This window comes from Cnephaeus nilssonii, assembly GCF_951640355.1.
Source record: "Cnephaeus nilssonii genome assembly, chromosome: 2".
Classification (NCBI taxonomy): Eukaryota; Metazoa; Chordata; class Mammalia; order Chiroptera; family Vespertilionidae; genus Cnephaeus; species Cnephaeus nilssonii.
Window position 1 is genome coordinate 80863399 of NC_137073.1, and position 21932 is coordinate 80885330.

Consider the following 21932-nt stretch of genomic DNA (forward strand, 5'->3'; position numbering starts at 1 on the left):
CTGAGCATGGCTTCCAAGAGCTTCATAATCAGGAACCAATCTACTCTACTAATTTTATTTCATACTAGAGGCCCAGTGCATGATTGAATCATGCACGTGTAGGGTCCCCTACACACTTTCGCTTTTCGCGGTGGAGCTGGGTGCCTGTCTGCTCCGGCACCTTTCAGAAGCCTCCACCGAGCCAGAGGCTTCTGAAAGGCCTGGTGCACCAGCGGACAGGCACCCAGCTCCCCCACTTTTGATGGTCCGCGGCCGCTGAGGGGGGCTACCCTGCTGTTGAGAGGCGCAGAGGGCGGAAGCCCCCCTCAACGGCCACTGAGGGGGGGGCTGCCACGGACACCTGGCTACCCTGCCGTTGAGAGGCGCAGCTGGGTGTCCGCGGCAGGCCCCCTCAGCGGCCGCGGATCTGGCCGTTGAGAGGCGCAGGGGGCGGGAGTCCCGCCCCCTGCACCTCTCAACAGCAGAGTAGCCCCCCTCAGTGGCAGCGGATCCGTGCCTCTCAATGGCCGGATAGGCCACCCCGAGTCCCGCCCCCCAGCCTCCCACCGCCCAATCGTGGGCGTAGCGGAGTGATGGTAATTTACATGTTACTCTATTATTAGATAGGATATTTATCAACCCTGACATATTTAGTCAGATGAAACATGCTCTTTTCTACATTTTCCAAACACCATTCATTTGCTCTCATTATTCTTACACACTTCATTCAATTTTATTTCTACTAATTTAATATTTCAAAATGCAGGTTAAATGCCTTCTTCATCTTAGAGCATCCTTGAAATTTTGTATCCAGAAAATATCTCTTTTCCAAATTTCTGTAGCCCGTATAGTTGACTTATATTAGTTCTTTTCTTATACACTTCACACAGTCTAACCTTAATTATATCCTTATGTATCCATTTTGCAATTCTGCCAGTATAGCTCCTTACCCATAGAAATTATACTAAATGAGTAATAAGTTCACTGGGACAAACCCAAAAACTTTTCATAGACTGTTATATTAGGTTCAACATATATAATAATTTATTGAATAATGTGACCCATTTAGTACATTAAAAAGCATGAATTTTTTCTTGTAGTAAATACTAGCTCACAGGATAACCATTAAATGACGTGCTTTAAACACATTTAAATTTTCAGGAATACAGAGGCTCTTAATAAACCCACAATGTCAGTATTTCTATGCACCAGTGATTTCCAATAGAACTTTCTGTAATGATAGAAATAATTTATGTGGTTCAACATGATAGCCACTAACTATCCAGATGTGTCAAACTGAGCATTTGAAACGTGGCAAGTGTAACTGAGAAGTTCAATTCTTAATTGTATTTACTTAATTTAAATTAAATTTAAATAGCCACTTGGAGCTAGTGGACACATAGTGGGCAATGTACCTATAAATAAAAAACCCTTTAGAATCTCATTTTTAAAAGTTACAGGTTACCATTTTCCATGACCTCCAGCATCGTTATGAGGGGAATGTAAAATGGTGCAACCAACCCCTTTTGGAAAAATGGAAGTTTCTCAGTTAAACATAAGCTATCATATGATCCAACAATTCTTCTCTTAAGTATATACCAAAAGAAAAAATACATATCCACACAAAAACTTGCACACAAATATGTACAGCAGCCTTATTCATTACACCCAACATGTGGAAATAACCCAAATGTCCATTATTCACCATTACAATGGAATACTGCTCAGACATAAAAAAATGAATGAAGTATTGAGACATGCTATAATATGGATAATCTTGAAGACATTATGCTAAGTGAAAGAGAAGACATTATGCTAAGTGAAAGACCAATCACAAAAGACTACATGTTGTATAGTTATATTTATATGAAATGCCAAGAATAGCCAAATCTATAAAGGCAGATAAAGTAGATTACTAACTGCTTAGGGGTTAGGGAGATGGGAGAGGATGTGTGATGGTAGCTGAGAAATATGAACTTTGTTTTTGGGATAATGAAAATGTTCTCAACATGATTATGGTGAAGGTTGCACAACTTTTAGAATACTAAAGACCACTGAATTGTACCTTTCTTTAAATGGGTGAGTTGTATATGTGAGTTATACGTCTCAATAAAGCTGCTTAAAAAAAAAAGGCTACAGCTTTCATTGATTAATCCACTAGAAGAAACTCCAAGAAAAAATGTCTCAGATATTCAAGGAAAAAAATACTTCATAACCAATGATAAATGCTTAAATAAACCAAATAAATGGAGTATACCTATGGCAACCTTTTCATTTTCAAGTTATAGAAATAAAGCAATTAATATGTTTTATAGAACTCAAATAGAATTGCCACAATCTAATTTACATTGTAAATATCTGAGTACACTGGGTCAAAAAATGTAAGTTTAAACTGGTAAATGAGTGATATTATATTATAGCAAACATTATGAAATTTCTCAATGGTAAATGCATTAGCATATTTTCTGCTATCAATATGAAGTCTCTCCTATCTTCAGTTAGTAACAATAAAATACTGGATTCTTATCAGTTGCTATGATCATTCCAGAATAATCATAAAGCCATACCTCAAAAACATCATCATGATTAGCATGCTTCAAGTTCTCAGAGGCTTTCATATTTGTAGTCACTGGTGGATTCACAGGACTGGTCTCAGTTTCAAGTTCATTAGTCTTCTGTATAGAGTTTCCTATCATATACTTTTCTCTTTCATCGGCTTTGCTTCTTACCGGAGCAGTACTTTCTGAAGTCTAAGTAAAAGAGAAGATAAAGAATTCATTTTCCTTATGCTTTATATCTATTCTTGTGTTAAAGTTCAGATGAAAATTTAAAAGTAATTTAATGTTTTCTTATCCTGGATAAATCAAGGGAACTTTAAACATGGAAATCTGCAGCACTCAGATAAAATGCTGATTTGGGGGACAGGAGGTACCCAAAAGTCCATGAGCCACATTAAACTTCACACTTTAGCTGAGGATATATCCATCTTAGAACTTGCAAAGCTGATGGTCATGAGTGAGTCACTTAGCTCACTATGGTCAAATTCAGAATGGCTAGATTGTTTCCTACTCATTGTGAAATGTGTAATAACTCTAGTGACAGGATAAAAATTGTTTCTGTGATACACTGTGAGAAAAAAGTCCCTTAAAGGAATGTAATTTAGGAACTTGAGTATGTTTCTGAAATATCCCAAGGAAATGCCAATGGTATGTCATAGTAATAAATTCACAATTCGTATTAGAATGAATCAGTATCACAGGTGGTGGTGGGGGGGGTGTTTTCATTACAATGAATTTTCTGACATTCATTATCTTATTCTTTGCTCAGGCAATAATTTTTTTTGTAAGCTTATGCTGACACTCCCATGCCTATCTGAATAGGCATGTGTAATAACACTGAAGTATAGTAATACCAAGTAGGAAGGTTCACTGATTGTTACACCTTTTAGTTCAAGTAGCTGAAAATATCACCCTAAATTTGAGAGTACATTTTAGTGTATTAAAAAAGGATAATTATATCAATTATCATTTAATATTTTTAAATAACTTGACAGGTTTTAATTCTTTTGAATTGAGTTTTCTAACCTTCACACCCACATCATTATTTACAACTTGCTGATGTTCATGTGGTTTCAAATCTTTTCCAGAGTCTTCATTAGTCTCTTCATCTTTTAATCTATGTACAATGGTTTGAACAGTTTTGACCATATTCTTAAGCTCATCTGGGTATGGTGTTGGATATCTCTTTAAATTTCCCTCCTAGAGAAATAAAGTAAGGAAAAATTAAAATATGAATAGATATTTCTAATGACACGTCAAAATTCAATCTATGATCCATCTTAATTACACTGGATATCTGACTCATAGAGGCAACTGTGAAAACAGATGATAGACCTTTAAAGCATTTTAGACTCAATAAAAGTATGGTTTTATCACTAGTCAAAGATTAGATATGGATTTCACTGTTTTAAAAACTTAACAGGCAGAAACATATTTCACTTGAGGTATATATGGTGTGGATATTGCCAACATTGTCACTTGTCTTTGAAACAGATACGTTTTCCAGCTAGATATTAATCCAGATACATATAAAATTCCTACATTTATATATTGTCTTATGTGCAGTGAACCAAACACTTCAAAGGTCAACCTGTCATTTTCTGAAGTTCAGCTAGCTTATATAAGGGGAAAAGAATTACATCCTTAAGTAACTTGGAAACTGGTATTTGTTATTTCTGCCACGGACACACACTCTCAATCCCAAAAAGAAACAAAAGGTTTATAATAGCGTTCTTTATCCCTAATATATATGTAAATAAATCATTAATGAAAGGTAAGGGAGAAGCAATAACCTTTTTTTCCCTTATAGTTAGATACACTATAAAATCTGGCTTTTAATCACATAATTTTATATTGTTCTCAAATTATTTCACATTACATAATCAGTAAAACTTCAAGTGCCTTGAGAGCAAGGAATGAAACAATTTCTTTGTATCTCCCCAAATGGCACAGAATCTATACTAATAAAAGGGTAATATGCTAATTAGACCGGGAGACCTTCCAGACGTCCTTCCGGACAAAGCCATGGTGGCGGGGCCGAGGCAGAGGCGGTTAGGGGTGATCAGGCCAGGAGGGGAGGGCAGTTGGGGGTGATCAGGCCAACGGGGGGTCAGTTGGGGGCGAGCAGGCTGGCAGGAGGGGCCAGTTGGGGGCGAGCAGGCTGGCGGTGGGGGGGGGGGAGCAGTTGGGGCAAGCAGGCCGGCGGGGGGGCAGTTGGGGGTGATCAGGTTGGCAAGGGGGGGCAGTTGGGGACAAGCAGGCCGGCAGGCAGAGTGGTTACGGGCGATCAGGCAGGCAGGCTGGTGAGCAGTTAGGAGCCAGCAGTCCTGGATTGCGAGAGGGATGTCCGACTGCCGGGTGGTATCAGGCCTAAACTGGCAGTTAGACATCCCCCAAGGGGTTCGATTGCAGAGGGTGAAGGCCGGGCTGAGGGACACCCAGTCCCCCCCCCCGTGCACAAATTTCGTGCACCAGGCCACTAGTCTATAATAAAAGCGTAATATGCTATTTAGACTAGACAATCTTCTGGACGAAGCCAGGGCTGCGAGGAAAGCCTGGATCCCAGGTGCCAGAGGGAAGCTGGTGCCAGCAGCCGGGGAAAGGAAGGCCTACTCTTGCACGAATTTCATGCATCGGGCCTCTAGTGGGTATATAGTACCCAATAAGTATCAGCAGACCTGTTTCAAATTTGAAGGAGGAAAGAACACTCACCCTAGGAGGTGCCTCCCTTTCATCTTTGTCTTCATCACATTCAAACGCCACTTGAGCCCGCTGTTTCCTCTGTTCCTCCCACAATGAAGGATTAAAACTTTCATTATCTGATATGAACATAACTAGAAAAACAAACAAACAAACAAAATCCACTATATTTTAGAGTAATAATGAACAACTATTACTTGCTAATTCAATTCTAAAGCTAAACATTTGTTTCATTAAAATAAATCTCATCAAATATACCCACAAAATAACTTACCAAAGCATATCTTTTATTTCTTCTTGCAAAGAGTAACAAATAATTAGCATAGTGAAGTAATGAGTTTTCTAATTACTTATCACTAATTATGGAACAAAAGTAAAATTATTTTAGTTTTAATCTATTTAAGTATTTAAAAGCTGTGTACTAAACCCCCCAAAACAATGTAAAAATATTAACAGGCAAATTGATTTTGTCACAGTGCTAAGCACTTTATAACCAGTGTTTTTCATTTTTTCAAAAACCCCTGCAAAGCAGGTGCTATTTTCATTATTTTAAGATAAGAAAACTGAAGCTTAAGAATTTATTTAAATTGCCTATGGTCTATTTTAAAAATAAAACTGATTTTTTTCTTTAGTGTCTCTATGTCTTAGATAATTTATCATTAATTTGGGGTCTAAAGTTGCTCACTGGTTTCAGAAAAATACATAAAAATTATATTTTTAAGTGCCACATATAATAAACATCACACACACACACACACACACACACACACACACACACAGTACAACATATACAGAAACAATTTGCTCCTTAATTTCGAAGGCTTTAATGCCAAATTGTTGAAAAACATTTGTGGAATAGTAACTGGTATATTCCCCTTTCTTGGCAAAATGTAATTAAGAACTTAGAAGAAGTAACATTTATACTCAGAATTTTACAAATTATCTTTACCTAGTGTATAGATCCAAGGGTAGTGTTAATTCTACAACCAACAACAGAAGTGAACAAAGTATTTCCTGGTTTAATAATCCTTATCACATAACACTTAACATGAGTTCCCAACATTTACCTAAATGTGATTTAGAAAAGAGAGATCCATAAAAGATGTTTGCTGTTTAATTTCAAGGAATCATTTAAGGAAGTACATTATATGCACATACCTCTAAATTCCACTATCTATAACCCTGAGACACATTGCTTTATTATCCCATTTTCAGAGAACTTTATTAACCAACTAGAGGCCTGGTACAAGAAATTCGGGGGGGGGGGGTGAGGGGGGTCCCTCAGCCTGGCCTGTGCCCTCTCGCAGACTGGAGCCTTTGGGGGATGCTCGATTGCCTCCTGCCACCACTGCTGCACTTGCCAGCTGTGAGCCCGGTTTCTGGCTGAGCGGCACGCCCCCTGTGGGAGTGCACTGATCACCAGAGGGCAGCTCCTGCATTGATCATCTGCCTCTGGTGGTCAGTGTGCATCACAGTGACTGGTCATTCCACTATTTGGTTGATTTGCACATTAGCCTTTTATTATACTAGAAGCCCGGTGCACGAAATTCGTGCACGGCGGGGGGTTGTCCCTCAGCCCAGCCTGTACCCTCTCCAATCTGGGACTCCTGGAAGGATGTCCGACTGCCCGTTTAGGCCCGATCCTGGTGGGATCGGGCCTAAACGGGCAGTCGGACATCCCTCTCAAAATCCAGGACTGCTGGCTCCCAACTGCTTGCCTGCCTGCCTTCCTGATTGCCCCTAACCGCTTCTGCCTGCCAGCCTGATCACCCCCTAACCACTCCGCTCCCAGCCTGGTTGATGCTTAACTGCTCCCCTGCCAGCCTGTTTGCCCCCAACTTCCCTCCTCTGCCAGCCTGGTCACCCCTAACTTCCCTCTCCTGCAGGGTTGATCACCTCCAACTGCCCTCCCTTGCAAGCCTGGTCCCTCTCAACTGCCCTCACTTGCAGGCCGGGTGCCTCCCAACTGCCCTCTCCTGCTGGCCATTTGTAGTGGCCATCTTGTGTCCACATGGGGGCAGGATCTTTGACCACATGGGGGCAGCTATATTGTGTGTTGCAGTGATGATCAATCTGTATATTACTCTTTTATTAGATAGGATAGAGGCCTGGTACAGGGGTGGGGGCCAGCTGGTTTGCCCTGAAGGGTGTCACAGATAAGGGTGGGGGTTCCCTTAGGGTGTGGGGCAGCCTGAGCGAGGGGCCTGTGGTGGTTTGCAGGCCGGCCACGCCTCCTGGCAACCCAAGGGGAGGCCCTGGTATCTGGAATTTATTTTCCTTCTACAATTGAAACTTTGTAGACTGGGGCGGCAGCCATTTCTGGGGCTGCAGCCATTTCTGGGGCAGTTAATTCACCTTCTACAATTGAAACTTTGTAGCCTTAAGCGGGTGAGCCTGGCCAGGGTGTGCGGAAAGCTTTGCTTCCCCTGTTGCCGCCGGCAACCCTGGCCTGCTCTCTCAAGCTCCATTCTGCCGCCATTTGTTTGAATTTGTTTACCTTCTATAATTGAAACTTTGTAGCTTGAGTGGAGGCTTAGGCCTGCAACGGCTATGGAAAGCTTGGCTTGCTCTGTTACCTGGGAAACCTTGCTCTCTGTGGCTGTAGCCATCTTGGATTGAGGTTAATTTGCATACTCGCCCTGATTGGCTGGTGGGCGTGGCTTGGCTGGTGGGCGTGGCTTATGTAGCGGAGTGATGGTTAATTTGCATATTACCATTTTATTAGAGAGGATAGGATTCTCCAAATTCCCTTCATACCAGTAAGTCTTGGAGACTTACAATTCACTTCACAACTTGCTGTGATTTACCAGTATTATTATTATTATTATATATTTTTTAAATATATTTTATTGATTTTTTTACAGAGAGGAAGGGAGAGGGATAGAGAGCTAGAAACATCGATGAAAGAGAAACATCGATCAGCTGCCTCCTGCACACTCCCTACTGGGGATGTGCCCGCAACCAAGGTACATGCCCTTGACCGGAATCGAACCTGGGACCTTTCAGTCCGCAGGCCGACGCTCTATCCACTGAGCCAAACCAGTTTTGGCTACCAGTATTATTATTGTTTTATCCTTATTTTAATATATTTTTTATTGTTGACAATATTACAGATGTCTCCCATTTCCACCCCCCTTTTACTTCCCCTCTGCCCATCCCCTATGTACCCTCCCGCTAGGTCTTCACCACCATATATATACACTGAGTGGCCAGATTATTATGATCTCTGAACGCATAATAACCTGGCCACTCAGTGTCTATCCTATATAATAAAAGATTAATATGCAATTTGTCCCCTCGACCAGCAGGCAGGCCAGGCCGGCCAACCGCCCATGTCCCCTCCTCCTGGCCAGGCTGGCCGGACCCCACCAATGCACAAATTCATGCACCGGGCCTCTAATATATATATGTTTTATATTTATACACACACACACACACACACACACACACACGTGTGTGTGTGTGTGTGTGTGTGTACATATTATAGGCCTGGTTCACGAAAATTTGTGCACTTGGAGGGATCCCTCAGCCCAGCTGGGACCCTTTGGGGGATGTCCACCTGCGAGCTTAGGCCCGCTCCCAGGGGAATCGGGCCTAAGCTGGCAGTAAGACATTCCACTGGTAGCCTGGGAGCTGTCAGGGGATGACCACCTGCAGCTTAGGCCCACTTGGACATCATTAGCCCTGCTGAGGAGGCTGGAGAGGCTCCTGCCACCACGACTGCACTCACAGCCATCAACTTGCTCAACGCTGAGCAGAGCTCACCCTGTGGGAGCTCACTGACCACCAGGGGGCAGCTCCTGCGCTGAGCATCTGCCCCCGGTGGTCAGTGCACGTCATAGTGATCGGTGGTTCCTGGGCGCTCCGCCATTAGGGTCACTTTGCATATTGCCCCTTTATTATATAGGAGAGAGATATATATTTTAAAGAAAAGACATTCTTAAATTCTTACCATCCTCAGTCCTTGGCTGCTGAGGGAACATGTAGTTAGTAAGCACCATTTTCTGGGTCTCTGAATCAGTCTCATTTTGAAGAGGTATCAGGGGTTTGGACTACAGAAAGAAAATAAATGTTTAATTTTCAATCATCCTAAAGCAAATACATATCTAGCAATTCTTCTGAATAAGTACTCACCATTTTTTTCTATAAAGCATCAATGTGTAGATTACAAAAACAAATTTATATATACATAATAAAACTTTAAGCATTGCTTTTAAACTTCATAGAAATCTAAATAAAATTTAGTTTATAGTATAAAGCAAACTCATACTGTATTGAAATTATCTGATTATCAATAAAGTTTTAAAAGATCTCATATCCACAATCCAATAATTACTTATGATTTAATAAGCTATAAAATAAGCCTTTCCATTCAATGTATTTCCCCCTCTACTACTCTCATTTAAGAAGATACTTTTGTAGAAATGATTTAGAAGATTTAGTTTAGTTATGCAAGTTTATTTCAGCTGAAAGAGAGTACTTAAAACAATAAATTGTAACTTGCTTCTTTCTTCTTCTCTGTGTCTAATGTTTCTATTCATGACATCACAAGTTACTCAGTAGAGGAACTGGAAGCCCATTATTTTGGACCTCATTTTTTTCTTAAAATTATTTCCCTAACTGGTGTTTTCAATTTACTTAATATTAATGCTTGTGCCACCCTACTGACTTAACATCCTACCAATCCAAGCCTTGGTCGACCCCAGACAGGCAGGGAACTACCCAGTCCTCCCTGCTCCTGCCACTCTATCAATTAATATTTTGGACTTACTCTTGTGAAAACCCTGCAGCTAGCTATAATATTACTCCCATTCAAACATTTCCGCTGTGGACCCTCCTTGTTCTACAGTAAACAAACTCCCCTGCATCTCAAATATCTTCTTCACTGAAAACTTCCCTTTGACCTCTTCAGACAATGGAAATGGTAGATCTACTCCTTCTCCAAAGACAGGGCTTCCCTGAAGCCTCGTCAGATACAGGTTGCTTATTCTCCATCTCATAAACCCTCGCTCAGGAGGTGAGTTAGTGCCTACAAATGCGGTGAGATCATTACCCATCTCTCCACAAGTATAAACACCTGTTCTTTTGAGGAACATAAATCCTGCCTCTATCATTTTATACCCTTTCCTCATATCCAAGTGGCCTCAAGTAGAATGATTCTATCCTCTTTCATGCCAATTTTTTCCACAGTCATGGGTAAATCAACAGACATAAAATATAGAGGGCATAGCCATACTTTTAGTCCAGTAAATAAATATTTCCAAGAGGAAAGTATAGGGAAATAAATTAAAGGATAGTCTAGGGCAGCGGTCGCCAAACTTTCGGACCTCACAGACCACTAAATGGTCCGAGGACCACCAGTTGGTGACTGCTGTTCTATAGCACCATGAGGGACACCACATACTACTATAAGGGATAAGTACAAGGAGACTTTCTAAAAGGGAAGCTGAGGAGTGGCCAGTGAAAAGGACAACCACAGGGTATGGCAACATAGACCCTAGGCAGCTCTCACATTACTTGCCAATGCACCTCACCAAGACTGTCATTCCCTTGAACGTTCAACTCTGTCACCAGCATTCTTTCCTATCTTTGCTTCTCCTTTTGTACCTCATCATATCTCATTACAACCACTTTCCTACAATGTCCTTCTCTTGCACCTGGCTTGGCAAAGCTGCAATGCAGAATCATTACAATTATGTGCTTTTTCTGTATCGCACAAATGAGCAAATTATTGTTAACTACAAGTTTGTGGTAACTAATTTCAACACAGTTCTCAAAGTTGCCTGAAAATCCTTCCTTAATTTTTTAAATTGCAGTCTGAAAAAGGTAGTATCTTCTAAAATATTATTTACTTTTTTGACTTTTAAAATTTTTCTTAAGGTATTACATGTGTCCTTATTCCATTATCCCCCCCCCCCCATTCATGCCCTTACCCCCTTGTTGCCTGTGTACATTGGTTAGGCTTATATGCATGCCTACAAGTCCTTTGGTTGATCTCTCCCCCTTACCCCCACCCTTCCCTACCTTCCCTGAGGTGTGACGTTCTGATCAATGTTTCTCTGTCTCTGGATCTGTTTTTGTTCATCAGTTTATGTTGTTCATTATTTTCCATAAATGAGTGAGATCATGTGATATTTATCTTTCTCTGCCTGGCTTATTTCACTTAGCATGCTTTCCAGCTCCATCCATGTTGTTGCAAATGGTAAGAACTCCTTTTTTACTGCAGCATAGTATTCCATTGTGTAGATGTACCAGTTTTTATTTTTTCATTGTTCAGATTATTACAATTTATTTTTTCATTGTTCAGATTATTACAATTGTTTCTCCTTTTCCCCCCATAGCTCCCCTCCACCAGGTTCCCACCCCACCCTCTGCCCTTACCTCCCCCCCCCACTGTCCTCATCCATAGGTGTACAATTTTAGTCCGGTTTCTTCCTGCATCCGCCATACCCCTTTCCCCCTGAGAATTATCAGTCCACTCCCTTTCTATGCCCGATTCTATTATATTCACCAGTTTATTCTGTTCCTCAGATTTTTAATTCACTTGACTTTTAGGTTCACTTGTTGATAGATATGTATTTGTTGTTCATAATTTTTATCTTTACCTTTTTCTTCTTCTTCCTCTTCTTAAAGAATACCTTTCAGCATTTCATATAATACTGGTTTGGTGGTGGTGAACTCCTTTAGCTTTTTCTTATCTGTGAAGCTCTTTAGCTGACCTTCCATTCTGAATGATAACTTTACTGGGTAGAGTAATCTTGGTTGTAGGTTCTTGCTATTCATGACTTTGAATATTTCTTGCCACTCCCTTCTGGCCTGCATAGTTTCTGTTGAGAAATCAGCTGACAGTCGTATGGGTGCTCCCTTTTAGGTTATTAACTGTTTTTCTCTTGCTGCTTTTAATATTCTCTTTGTCTTTTGCTCTTGGCATTTTAATTATGATGTGACTTGGAATGGTCCTCTTTGGATTCCTTTTGTTTGGGGTTCTCTGCACTTCCTATACTTGTAAGTCTATTTCTTTCACCAGGTGGGAGAAGTTTTCAGTCATTATTTCTTCAAATAGGTTTTCAGTACCTTGCTCTCTCTCTTCTTCTGGCACCCCCATAATTCTGATGTTGGTATGCTTGAAATTGTCCCAGAGGCTTCTTACACTATCTTCAACTTTTTGGATTCTTCTTTTTGCTTTTCCGATTGAGTGTTTTTTGCTTCTTTGTATTTCAAATCTTTGACTTGATTCTTGTAATCCTCTAGTCTGCTGTTGGGTCTCTGTATAATATTTTTTTATTTCAGTCAGTGTGTTTAATTTCTAGTGGGTCCTTTTTCATACCCTCGAGGGTCTCACTAAATTTATCGGCCTTTTCTAGGAAATTCTTGAAAAACCTTATAACCGTGGTTTTGAATTCTATCTCCAGTCGTTTGTTCTCCTCCATTTCTTTCATTTGTGATCTGTTTCTTTGCCTCCCCATTTTCACTGCTTCCCTGAGTTGGTAGGGTAGCTTTGTGTGCTAGGTTTCCTATATGGCCCAGTGGGTCAGCCTCCCCAGTTACCTGAGGTGGAAACTCTTGGTGCACCCCTTTGTGGGCTGTGTGTACAGCCTTGTTGTAGTTAAGCCTTGATTGTTGTTGGTATCACTGGGAGGAATTGACCCCCAGGCCAATTGGCTGTGAGTATCAGGTGTGTCTACGCCAGGAGACCTTCTGTATTGGAGACAGCCTTATAGAACCAGACTTGCAAAATTGCAAAAGCCTCTGTGCTCAGCTTGGATGGGGCGGAGTCTCAGGGCTGAGCAGAGTCTTGGCTTTCCGTCAGCCCTGCCCTTGCCTCCAGACCTCTACCTTCTGCGGCTCCCCTGAGTTTCCGCCTGACAGTCCAGATTCCCCCTGTAAGAGCGTGCGTCCCCCAGGGGCTCGCCCAGAACTGGGTTTCAGTGCATTCAGGAGCTTTCAACTCCCTTCCCCTAGGGAAAGCCTGCGGCAACCTCCACAGTCAGTCGTCTCTGCATGCACTCGCGCGCATGAGCGCCTCCAGACCCCTGCTTGCCACGGCTCCCCCGAGTCTCCGTATGCCTTTCTCTATACCTAACAGTCCAGACTCCCCCCATATGAGCCTGGGTCCACGGGGTTTCGGCCGGAATTGGGGTTCAGTGCAGTCAGAACTGGGGTTCAGTGCAGTCAGGGGCTTCCTTTCCCCTCCCGCCAGCCAGGCACTTGGCCGCTCTTCCTCTCTGCGTGCATGTCTCCATACCTCAGGCCTTTGTAGCTCCTCTGATTGTCCATGAGCTTTTCTCTTTCCTTCTAGTTGTAGAATTTCCACTCAGCCAGCTTTCCTGTGGTTCTGGATGATGTCCGTTCTGTGTTTTAGTTGTTGTTTTGAAACTTGTGCAAGGCAGCAGTTTAGGTGTTTACCTATGCCGCCATCTTGGTTTCTCTCCTCACCACAGTTTTTTAATCCACTCATCTGCTTATGGGCACTTAGGCTGTTTTCAAATCTTAGCTATGGTGAATTGTGCTGCTATGAACATAGGGGTGCATATATCCTTTCTGATCCATGTTTCTAGTTTCTTGGGATGTACTCCTAGAAGTGGGATCACTGGGTCAAATGGGAGTTCCATTTTTAGTTTTTTAAGGAAACTCCATACTGTTCTCCAGAGTGGTGGCACCAGTCTGCATCCCCACCAGCAGTGCATGAGGGTTCCTTTTTCTCTGCATCCTTGCCAACACTTGTCATTTGTTGATGACAGCCATTCTGACAGGTGTGAGATGGTACCGCATTGTTGTTTTGATTTGCATCTCTCGAATGATGAGTGACTTTGAGCAGGTTTTCATATGTCTCCTAAAATATTTTTTAAAGATAAAAATAGGATTCAAGCCAAGCTGGCATTGAATGTTGACCTATGAACCAGGAGGTCACAGTTCGATTCCTGGTCAGGGCACATGCCCAGGTTGCAGGCTGGATGCCCAGTGTGGGGCATGCAGGAGGCAGCCAATTACTGATATTCTCTTATTAATGTTTCTCTCTCTTCCTCTCCCATCCTCTCTGAAATCAATCAATAAATATTTTTAAAAAATAGGATTCAAGAACTGCTAAGAGTTCAGAAATGGCTACATTCCAAGAGTTTTATCATTTACAAACTTCAACTCAAGCTCCCTTCAAGGTAAGAATCCCGGCCAGAGCTTTTGGTTCTACCAGATTCCACCTCAGCTATCAAACCCCTCTCATGTCCTTAATCTCATTCTCTACACAGTGTATTTCCAACAACCTAAAAACATGCTCTCTAATATTCAAGGATCCCTTCTTACCCTACTCCTAAGCTACCAATTACTTTGTTTCACTTCTTCTCTTTCTCATTCAACCCTCTTAAAAGTCTAATCAATAATCACATGGCTCAATTCCTTCATTTATTTCTTATTCAATTTGGGTTTTGACATATCTCTAAACTTACATTAGTTTTAGCTAATTAGTTATAACTTGCCAAAATATAATGTATATTTTTCAGACTTCATTTGTTGTTGTTGTTTTTTTTCCTTTTTATTGACTTTTTTTGGGGTGACACCAGTTAACAAAATTATGTAGGTTTCAGGTGCACAATTCTATGACACAAAATCTCTAGTGTATTGTGTGCTCACCACCCTAAGTCAGATTTCATTTGAACAAACCTCTCAACAGAATTTATTCTGTTATATTTAACTCCCTTTTTTAAAATTTAAATTCTTTATTGTTTAAAGTATTACATAAGTCTCCTTTTTCCCCCATTGACCTCTCCCCAGCCACCCCATCCCCCAGCACATTCCCTAACCCCCCTAGTGTCTGTGTTCACTGGTTATGCTTATATGCATGCATACAAGTCCTTTGGTTGATCTCTTACCTTCCACCCCCCTCCCCTGCCTCCCTCTAAAGTTTGACAGTCTGTTCTATGCTTCTTTGTCTCTGGATCTATTTTTGTTCATCAGTTCATGTTGTTCATTATATTCCATAAATGAATGAGATCATATATTTATCTTTCTCTGACTGGCTTATTTCACTTAGCATAATGCTCTCCATGTCCAACCAATGTGTTGCAAATAATAAGTGATCTTTCTATTTTACAGCAGCATAGTATTCCATTGTATAGATGTACCAGTTTTTTAATCCACTCATCTGCTTGATGGGCACTTAGGCTGTTTCCAAATCTCAGCTATTGTAAATTGTGTTGCTATGAACAAAGGGGTGCATATGTCCTTTCAGATTGGTGTTTCTGATTTCTTGGGTTATATTCCTAGAAGTGGGATTACTGAGTCAAATGGGAGTTTCATTTTTAATTTTTTGAGGAAACTCATACTGTTTTCCACAGTGGCTGTATCAGTCTGCATTCCCACCAGCAATGCACGGGGGTTCTTTTTCCTCCACCTCCTCACCAGCACTTGTCATTTGTCTATTTGTTGATAATGGCCATTCTGATAGTTGTGAGATGGTTTCTGTCGTTTTGATTTGTATTTCTAAGATGATTAGTGACTCTAAGCATGTTTTCATATGTCTCTTGGCCTTCTGTATGCCCACTTTCGAAAAGTGTCTATTTAAGTACTTTGCCCATTTTTTTATTGGGTTGTTTATCTTTATCTTCCTTTTGTTAAGATGTATGAGTTCCCTATTAATTTTGGAGATTAAGCCCTTATTGGATGTAACATTGGCAAATATGTTCTCCCATGCAGTGGACTTTCTTGATGTTTCTTTTGCTGTGCAGAAGCTTTTTATTTTGATGTAGTCCCATTTGTTTATTCTCTTAGTTTCCATTGTCCTAGGAAATGTATCAGTAAACATATTGCTAGGAGGTATGTCTGATATTTTGCTGCCTATGAATTATTCTAAGATTTTTATGGTTTCCAATCTTACGTTTAAGTCACTTATCCATTTTGAGTTTATTTTTGTGTATGGTGTAAAATGGTGGTCTAGTTTCATTTATTTTTGTATGTATCTGTCCAATTTTTCCCAACACTATTTATTGAAGAGACTGTCTTGACTCCATTGTATGCTCTTGCCTCCTTTATCAATTAACTGAGCATAAAGGCTTGGGTTGGTTTCTGGTTTCTTCATTCTGTCCCATTGGCCTATGTCTGTTCTTGTGCCAGTACCAGGCAGTTTTGAGAACAGTGGCTTTGTAATATATTAGTAGCTTGATATCTGGTTTTGTGATCCCTCCAACTTTGTTCTTCTTTCTCAGGATTGCTGAAGGTATTCGGCGTCTTTGTTTATTCCAGATGAATTTTTGGAGTTTGTTCTAGATCTGTGAAATATGCCGTTGATATTTTAATGGGGATTGCATTGACTATAGATTACTTTGGGTAGTACGGACATTTTAATAATGTTGATTCTACCAATCCCTGAACACGGTATATTCTTCCATTTGTTTATGCCTCCCTCTATCTCTTTTTTTCAACATCCCATAGTTTTTCACATACATGTCTTTTACCTCCTTACTTAAGTTTATTCCTGGGTATCTTTTTTGTTGCAATGATAAATGGAATTGTTTTTTTTAGTTTCTCTTTTTGTGAGTTCATTATTGGTGTATAAAAAAAGCCATGGATTTCTGGATGTTAATTTTGTATTATGCTACATTGCTGAATTCATTTATTAAGTCTAATAGTTTTTTTATGAATCCTTTGGGGTTTTCTATGTACAATACCATGTCATCTCTGAATAATGATAGTTTTGTTTCTTTTCCAATTTGGATTCCTTTTATTCTTTCTTATCTGATCACTATGGCTAGCACTTCTAGTACTATGTTGAACAGGAGTGGTGAAAGTGGGCATCCTGGTCTTGTCCCTGTTCTTAAGGGAAATGGTTTTAGTTTTTGCCCATTGAGTATGATGTTGGCTGTAGGTTTCTATTCCTACTTTGCTGAGAGTTTTTAATCAGGAAAGGGTATTGGATTTTGTCAAATGTTTTTTCTGCATCAAATGATATGATTGTGATTTTTGCCTCTCAATTTGTTTGTGATGTATCATGTTTATTGATTGGGATACTGTACCATCCTTGCATCCCCAGAATAAATCCCACTTGGTCATGGTGTATGATCTTTCTAATGTAATGCTGGATCTAACTTGCTAGAATTTCAGTGAGGATTTTAACATCTAAATTCATCAGGGATATTGGCCTATAATTCTCTTTCATTGTAGTATCTTTATCTGGTTTTGGGATTAAAGTAATGCTGGCTTCATAGAAAGAGCTTGGAAGTGTGGCTTCCTCTTGAATTTTTAGAATAATCTGAGGATAGGTTTTAGTTCTTCTTCAAATGTTTGGTAAAACTCCCCTGTGAAGCCATCCAGTCCAGGGCTTTTTGTTTGCCAGAAGTTTTTTGAGTACTGTTACAATTTTATCAGTAGTTACTTATCTACTCAGGTTTTTTTATTCTTCCTGATTGAGTTTTGGAAGCTGGTATTTTTCTAGGAATATGTCCATTTCATCTAGGTTGTCCAGTTTGTTGGAGTAGAGTTGTTTGTAGTATCCTATATAATAAAAGCCTAATATGTTAAGTGTACGACCATTCGGCCAGTCGCTATGACGGCAGATGCTCTGATTGGAAGGTTAGCTTGCTGGTGGGGTCTGGCCGATTGGGACTGGGCGAAACAGGCCGGGCATGCCTTGGAGCCCTCCTGTGGTCCCTCCCTGGCCGGCCAACCTCCTGTGGTTCCTCCCTGGCTGGTTGGCCCCTATCGGAACTGGGCGAGATGGTCCAGACATGCTCTGGAGCCCTCCCGCAGTTCCTCCCTGGCCCCGATCGTGTATCGGTGGGGTCCCTTGGCCTGGCCTGCACCCTCTCACAATCTGGGACCCCTCGGGGGATGTCGAAGAGCTGGTTTCTGCCTGATTCCCACAGGCCAGGCCGAGGGACCCAACCAGTGCACGAATCATGCACTGGGTCTTTAGTTTTGTTTTTTTTTAATAATCCTTTGTATGTCTGTGGGGTCAGTTGTTACTTTACCTCTTTCATTTCTGATTTTGTTTATTTGGGTCCTCTGTTTTTTGGTGAGCCTGGCTAGAGGTTCATCAATCTTGTTTATCCTTTCAAAGAACCAGCTGTTAGTTTTATTGATCTTTGGTATTATTTTTTTGGTCTTTTATGTCGTTTATCTCCACTCTGATCTTTATTATCTCCTTCCTTCTGCTCACTCTGGGCTTTTCTTGTTGCTCTCTTTCTAATTCTTTAAGTTGTAGGGTTAGATAACTTATTACCATATTTTCTTGTTTTTTTTAGGTTGACCTGTAGAGCTCTCAGGACTGCTTTCACTGTGTGTCCCATAGATTTTGAATTATTGTGTTTCCACTGTCATTTGTTTCCAGAATGCTTTTTATTTCTTCTTTGATCTCTTTGGTTACCCAGTCATTGTTGAATAGCAATAGCCTCCAAGTGTTTGATTTTATTCCTTTTTTTGTAGTTGATTCAACTCCTTTTTTAAAAAAATATATTTTATTGATTTTTTTACAGAGAGGAAGAGAGAGGGATAGAGAGTTAGAAACATCGATGAGAGAGAAACATCGATCAGCTGCCTCCTGCACACCCCCCACTGGGGATGTGCCCGCAACCAAGGTACCTGCCCTTGACCGGAATCGAACCCGGGACCCTTGAGTCCGCAGGCCGACGCTCTATCCACTGAGCCAAACCGGTTTCGGCTGATTCAACTCCTTTTAAGCCAGTTGCTTCATCCTTAACTTGAAACCACCACCACATAGTTTTCCTTCTACCTCTATGGTCACTCTTTCTAAGACTATTAACTCACCTGCCACTTACATGGTAGTAGTCCTCAGGATTCATCCATCCCTAGCATTTAAAAACATTTTAAATAATCAATTTTGAGAAAACAATAAAAGTCATGAAACTGGCCCCTAGAAAAAGTGATTAAGATGATGGGATAAATCTTATATTTCTTCTTGTGCCACAAATCTTTTTAATAAAAAAATTTTACACAAGTTAAAAGGAATATATTATGGTACTGGGAAAAAGGAAATTACGCCTTTAGGAGTAATTTTGAGAAATCCCTGGAAGTTAGAAATTAAAAGAAAAGAGAAATCAAGTACATAGAAACCATAGCCTAAAATTAAGTTCCAAGGGGTCTCATGGCCACTAAAACGGTTCTATACATGCCTACCTCAATGTTAAGGGTCCTTCAAATGCAGTATACCTAACTGGAACTTAACATCTTCACAGAAACATATTTTCTCCTCTGTGGTTCCTTATTTTGGTTATGGTATTAATCTCCACCTAGTCACTCAAGCAAAACTTTTAAGGATCATTTTTGCTTTTACTTCCTTTCTTCTCACATACATGCCTTCTTCAAATGCTGTACTGACATGACTTTTTAAGTTATGCCTTAAATATACTGGCTCTTCCCTAGCACTGTTATCATTACTTTATTTCAAGGCAGCATTTTCTGTTGCCTTAAGTATGCCAATGCCCTCAAACGAGTCTCCCGTGCCTTCACACCTGGCCTCATCCCTTGCTAAATCCATCTTTCATAACACAGCCCCAAAAAAACAAGGGTGGGAAACCTTTTTTCTGCTGAGGGCCATTTGGATATTTATAACATCATTTGTGGGCCATACAAAATTATCAACTTTAAAATTAGCCTGCTATATTTGTTCAAACATTTAATTAACTCACCCCTAATGCCTTGGCAGGGCCATACCAAATTATTTCTCAGGCCTTACATGGCCTGCGGGCCAGATGTTCCCCACTTCTGTTCTACAATATTAATCTGATCAGAGCATTTGCCTGCTCATATGTGACAATGATTCCTTATCTCCTATAGGACCGACATGTATCACTTCTTCCTCTTAAATTGAAGACATATATGAATAACTAATCAATGACTATATGCCCCTCTTTCACTATGAAGTATCCTAGCCTAATATGGACAATAACTTACAGTCACCCTAATCACAGAAATTTTTAACTGAGCCTGAATATAGTTTCAGAATCCTTAAAACAATCTTTCAGATCCACTTATTAATTTATCAGAATTGATGTGCAAGGAAAAAAAAAGTCTATTTACTATTCTTGAAATATAATACAAGCTCCTTTGCATAGCATACAACATGCTCTATGACCTGGTCACTGTATACTTCTTTGGCCTCATTACCTATTCTTCCATCTAATAGGTAATTCTCTAGTCACGATGAACCAACTACTTGTAGAGTTACCAAATATACTAGACTGATTCAGCAGTAAATACTTAGGCTCATGATATTCTCTCTAACCAGAACACTCTTCCCCTTCCTTTGTTTATTTTTATTTTTATTTTTTTTAAATATATTTTTATTGATTTTCTTACAGAGAGGAAGGGAGAGGCATAGAAAGTTTGAAACATCGATTAGAGAGAAACATTCATCAGCTGCCTCCTGCACACCCCCTCCTGGGGATGTGCCTGCAACAAAGGTACATGCCCTTGACCGGAATCGAACCTGGGACCCTTGAGTCTGCAGGCTGGCGCTCTATCCACTGAGCCAAACCAGCTAGGGCCCCCTTCCTTTGTTTAAATCCCTGTAACTCTTTTGAAAGTAATTAGGCACTGCAGGTATCTCCTCCTCTCCGCCTTTACATCCCCAAGTTATGCTTCCTTTCTTTGATGCTGAAGTCTTAGTTCTACTTTTACCACATTGTATTAAAGTGACCTTAGTTTGCCTGACATGAAGCAGTTGTTCAATAAATGGTTCTTAAGTGAGAATGGCAAAATGAATGAGGAATAATCAATTGTTCTGTTCAAGCCATCAGAAAGACTCATGAAAAATTATGTTATTGGGTTGTTAATATACTTCAAAAGAGAGACAAAATACAGTCCCTGAAGCAAATGTCACTACTGAACTTATAAATATCTCATGAGACCAGTGTATCTAAACCTCAGGAAAATACAGCTTTAGATAAATTATTATAAGGCATTGCTGAAAGTCAAATATTAAGCTTTATTTTATGAGAAAAATCCAGCAAACAGTATATTCAACCCTGATACTCTTCTAATGCCCATCAAGATTTTTCTTTAGCTCTGAAACATTACATAGATATTTGTTTGTTCGTCTCCCATGAGAATGTGAACTCAATGAGGATCTAAGAAGAGTCTATTTGCTTCACCAATGTATCTCCTGCTTCCAGAGTAGTTCGTGGTCTGCTGTAAGCTTTCAATAAATGTTTACCAAACAAAGAAAAGCCCAAGGTATAACTCTTAATCCCTTACTTAGAAACACTTCCTTAAGGTATGAGAAAGTGCTTAATTAGAAGTATAATTTAAATTATCGAATTTCTACAGATATATGCCATAGAGAATTATTATAAAAACTAAAAAGTTAGGGAGTATTGTGTCTGACCTCCTAACCTAAAAATACGTTTTTTTAAATAGATTTAGCAGAAATCAGACAGGTCCCACAGAATTTACTATTTAAAAATCTACACGTATTTCACTAAAATTATCTGCATGTAAATATTTTCTAAGATTTTTTTTTTAAAAAAATACGTTTTTACGTGTGTTCACCAGTATAAGTGCTCTTAAATAATACTATGTAAATTAGAGTAAATAACTGTTTAGAACAATTGAAACTTCAGTAATTTACAAAATCAGAATGCTCACCTGATTATCTGAGAGCCACATTGCAGTCAACTGCTGTAGCTTCGTAAAGCTAAAGGGCAAATTCTTTAACCTATTGGAAAAGATACAAACAAAAATTAAACT

The 21932-nt window shown here is 40.2% G+C and overlaps 1 protein-coding gene across 12 annotated transcripts in view; it reads right to left on the bottom strand.

The window, feature by feature from the left end:
* The window catches only part of ERBIN (erbb2 interacting protein), a 112525-nt gene that overhangs the window by 21972 nt on the left and 68621 nt on the right, over positions 1–21932 (bottom strand). For 10 of the 12 annotated variants that reach the window (XM_079784515.1, XM_079784517.1, XM_079784508.1 and 7 more), the window contains 5 exons: positions 21831–21900; positions 9190–9289; positions 5250–5371; positions 3564–3737; positions 2547–2729 (listed from right to left, as the gene is read on the bottom strand). In XM_079784515.1, coding sequence (XP_079640641.1) covers positions 2547–2729; positions 3564–3737; positions 5250–5371; positions 9190–9289; positions 21831–21900 — 649 coding nt within the window. The remainder of the gene's footprint in view (positions 1–2546; positions 2730–3563; positions 3738–5249; positions 5372–9189; positions 9290–21830; positions 21901–21932) is intronic. The other 2 variants (XM_079784509.1, XM_079784512.1) reach the window with 1 other exon arrangement.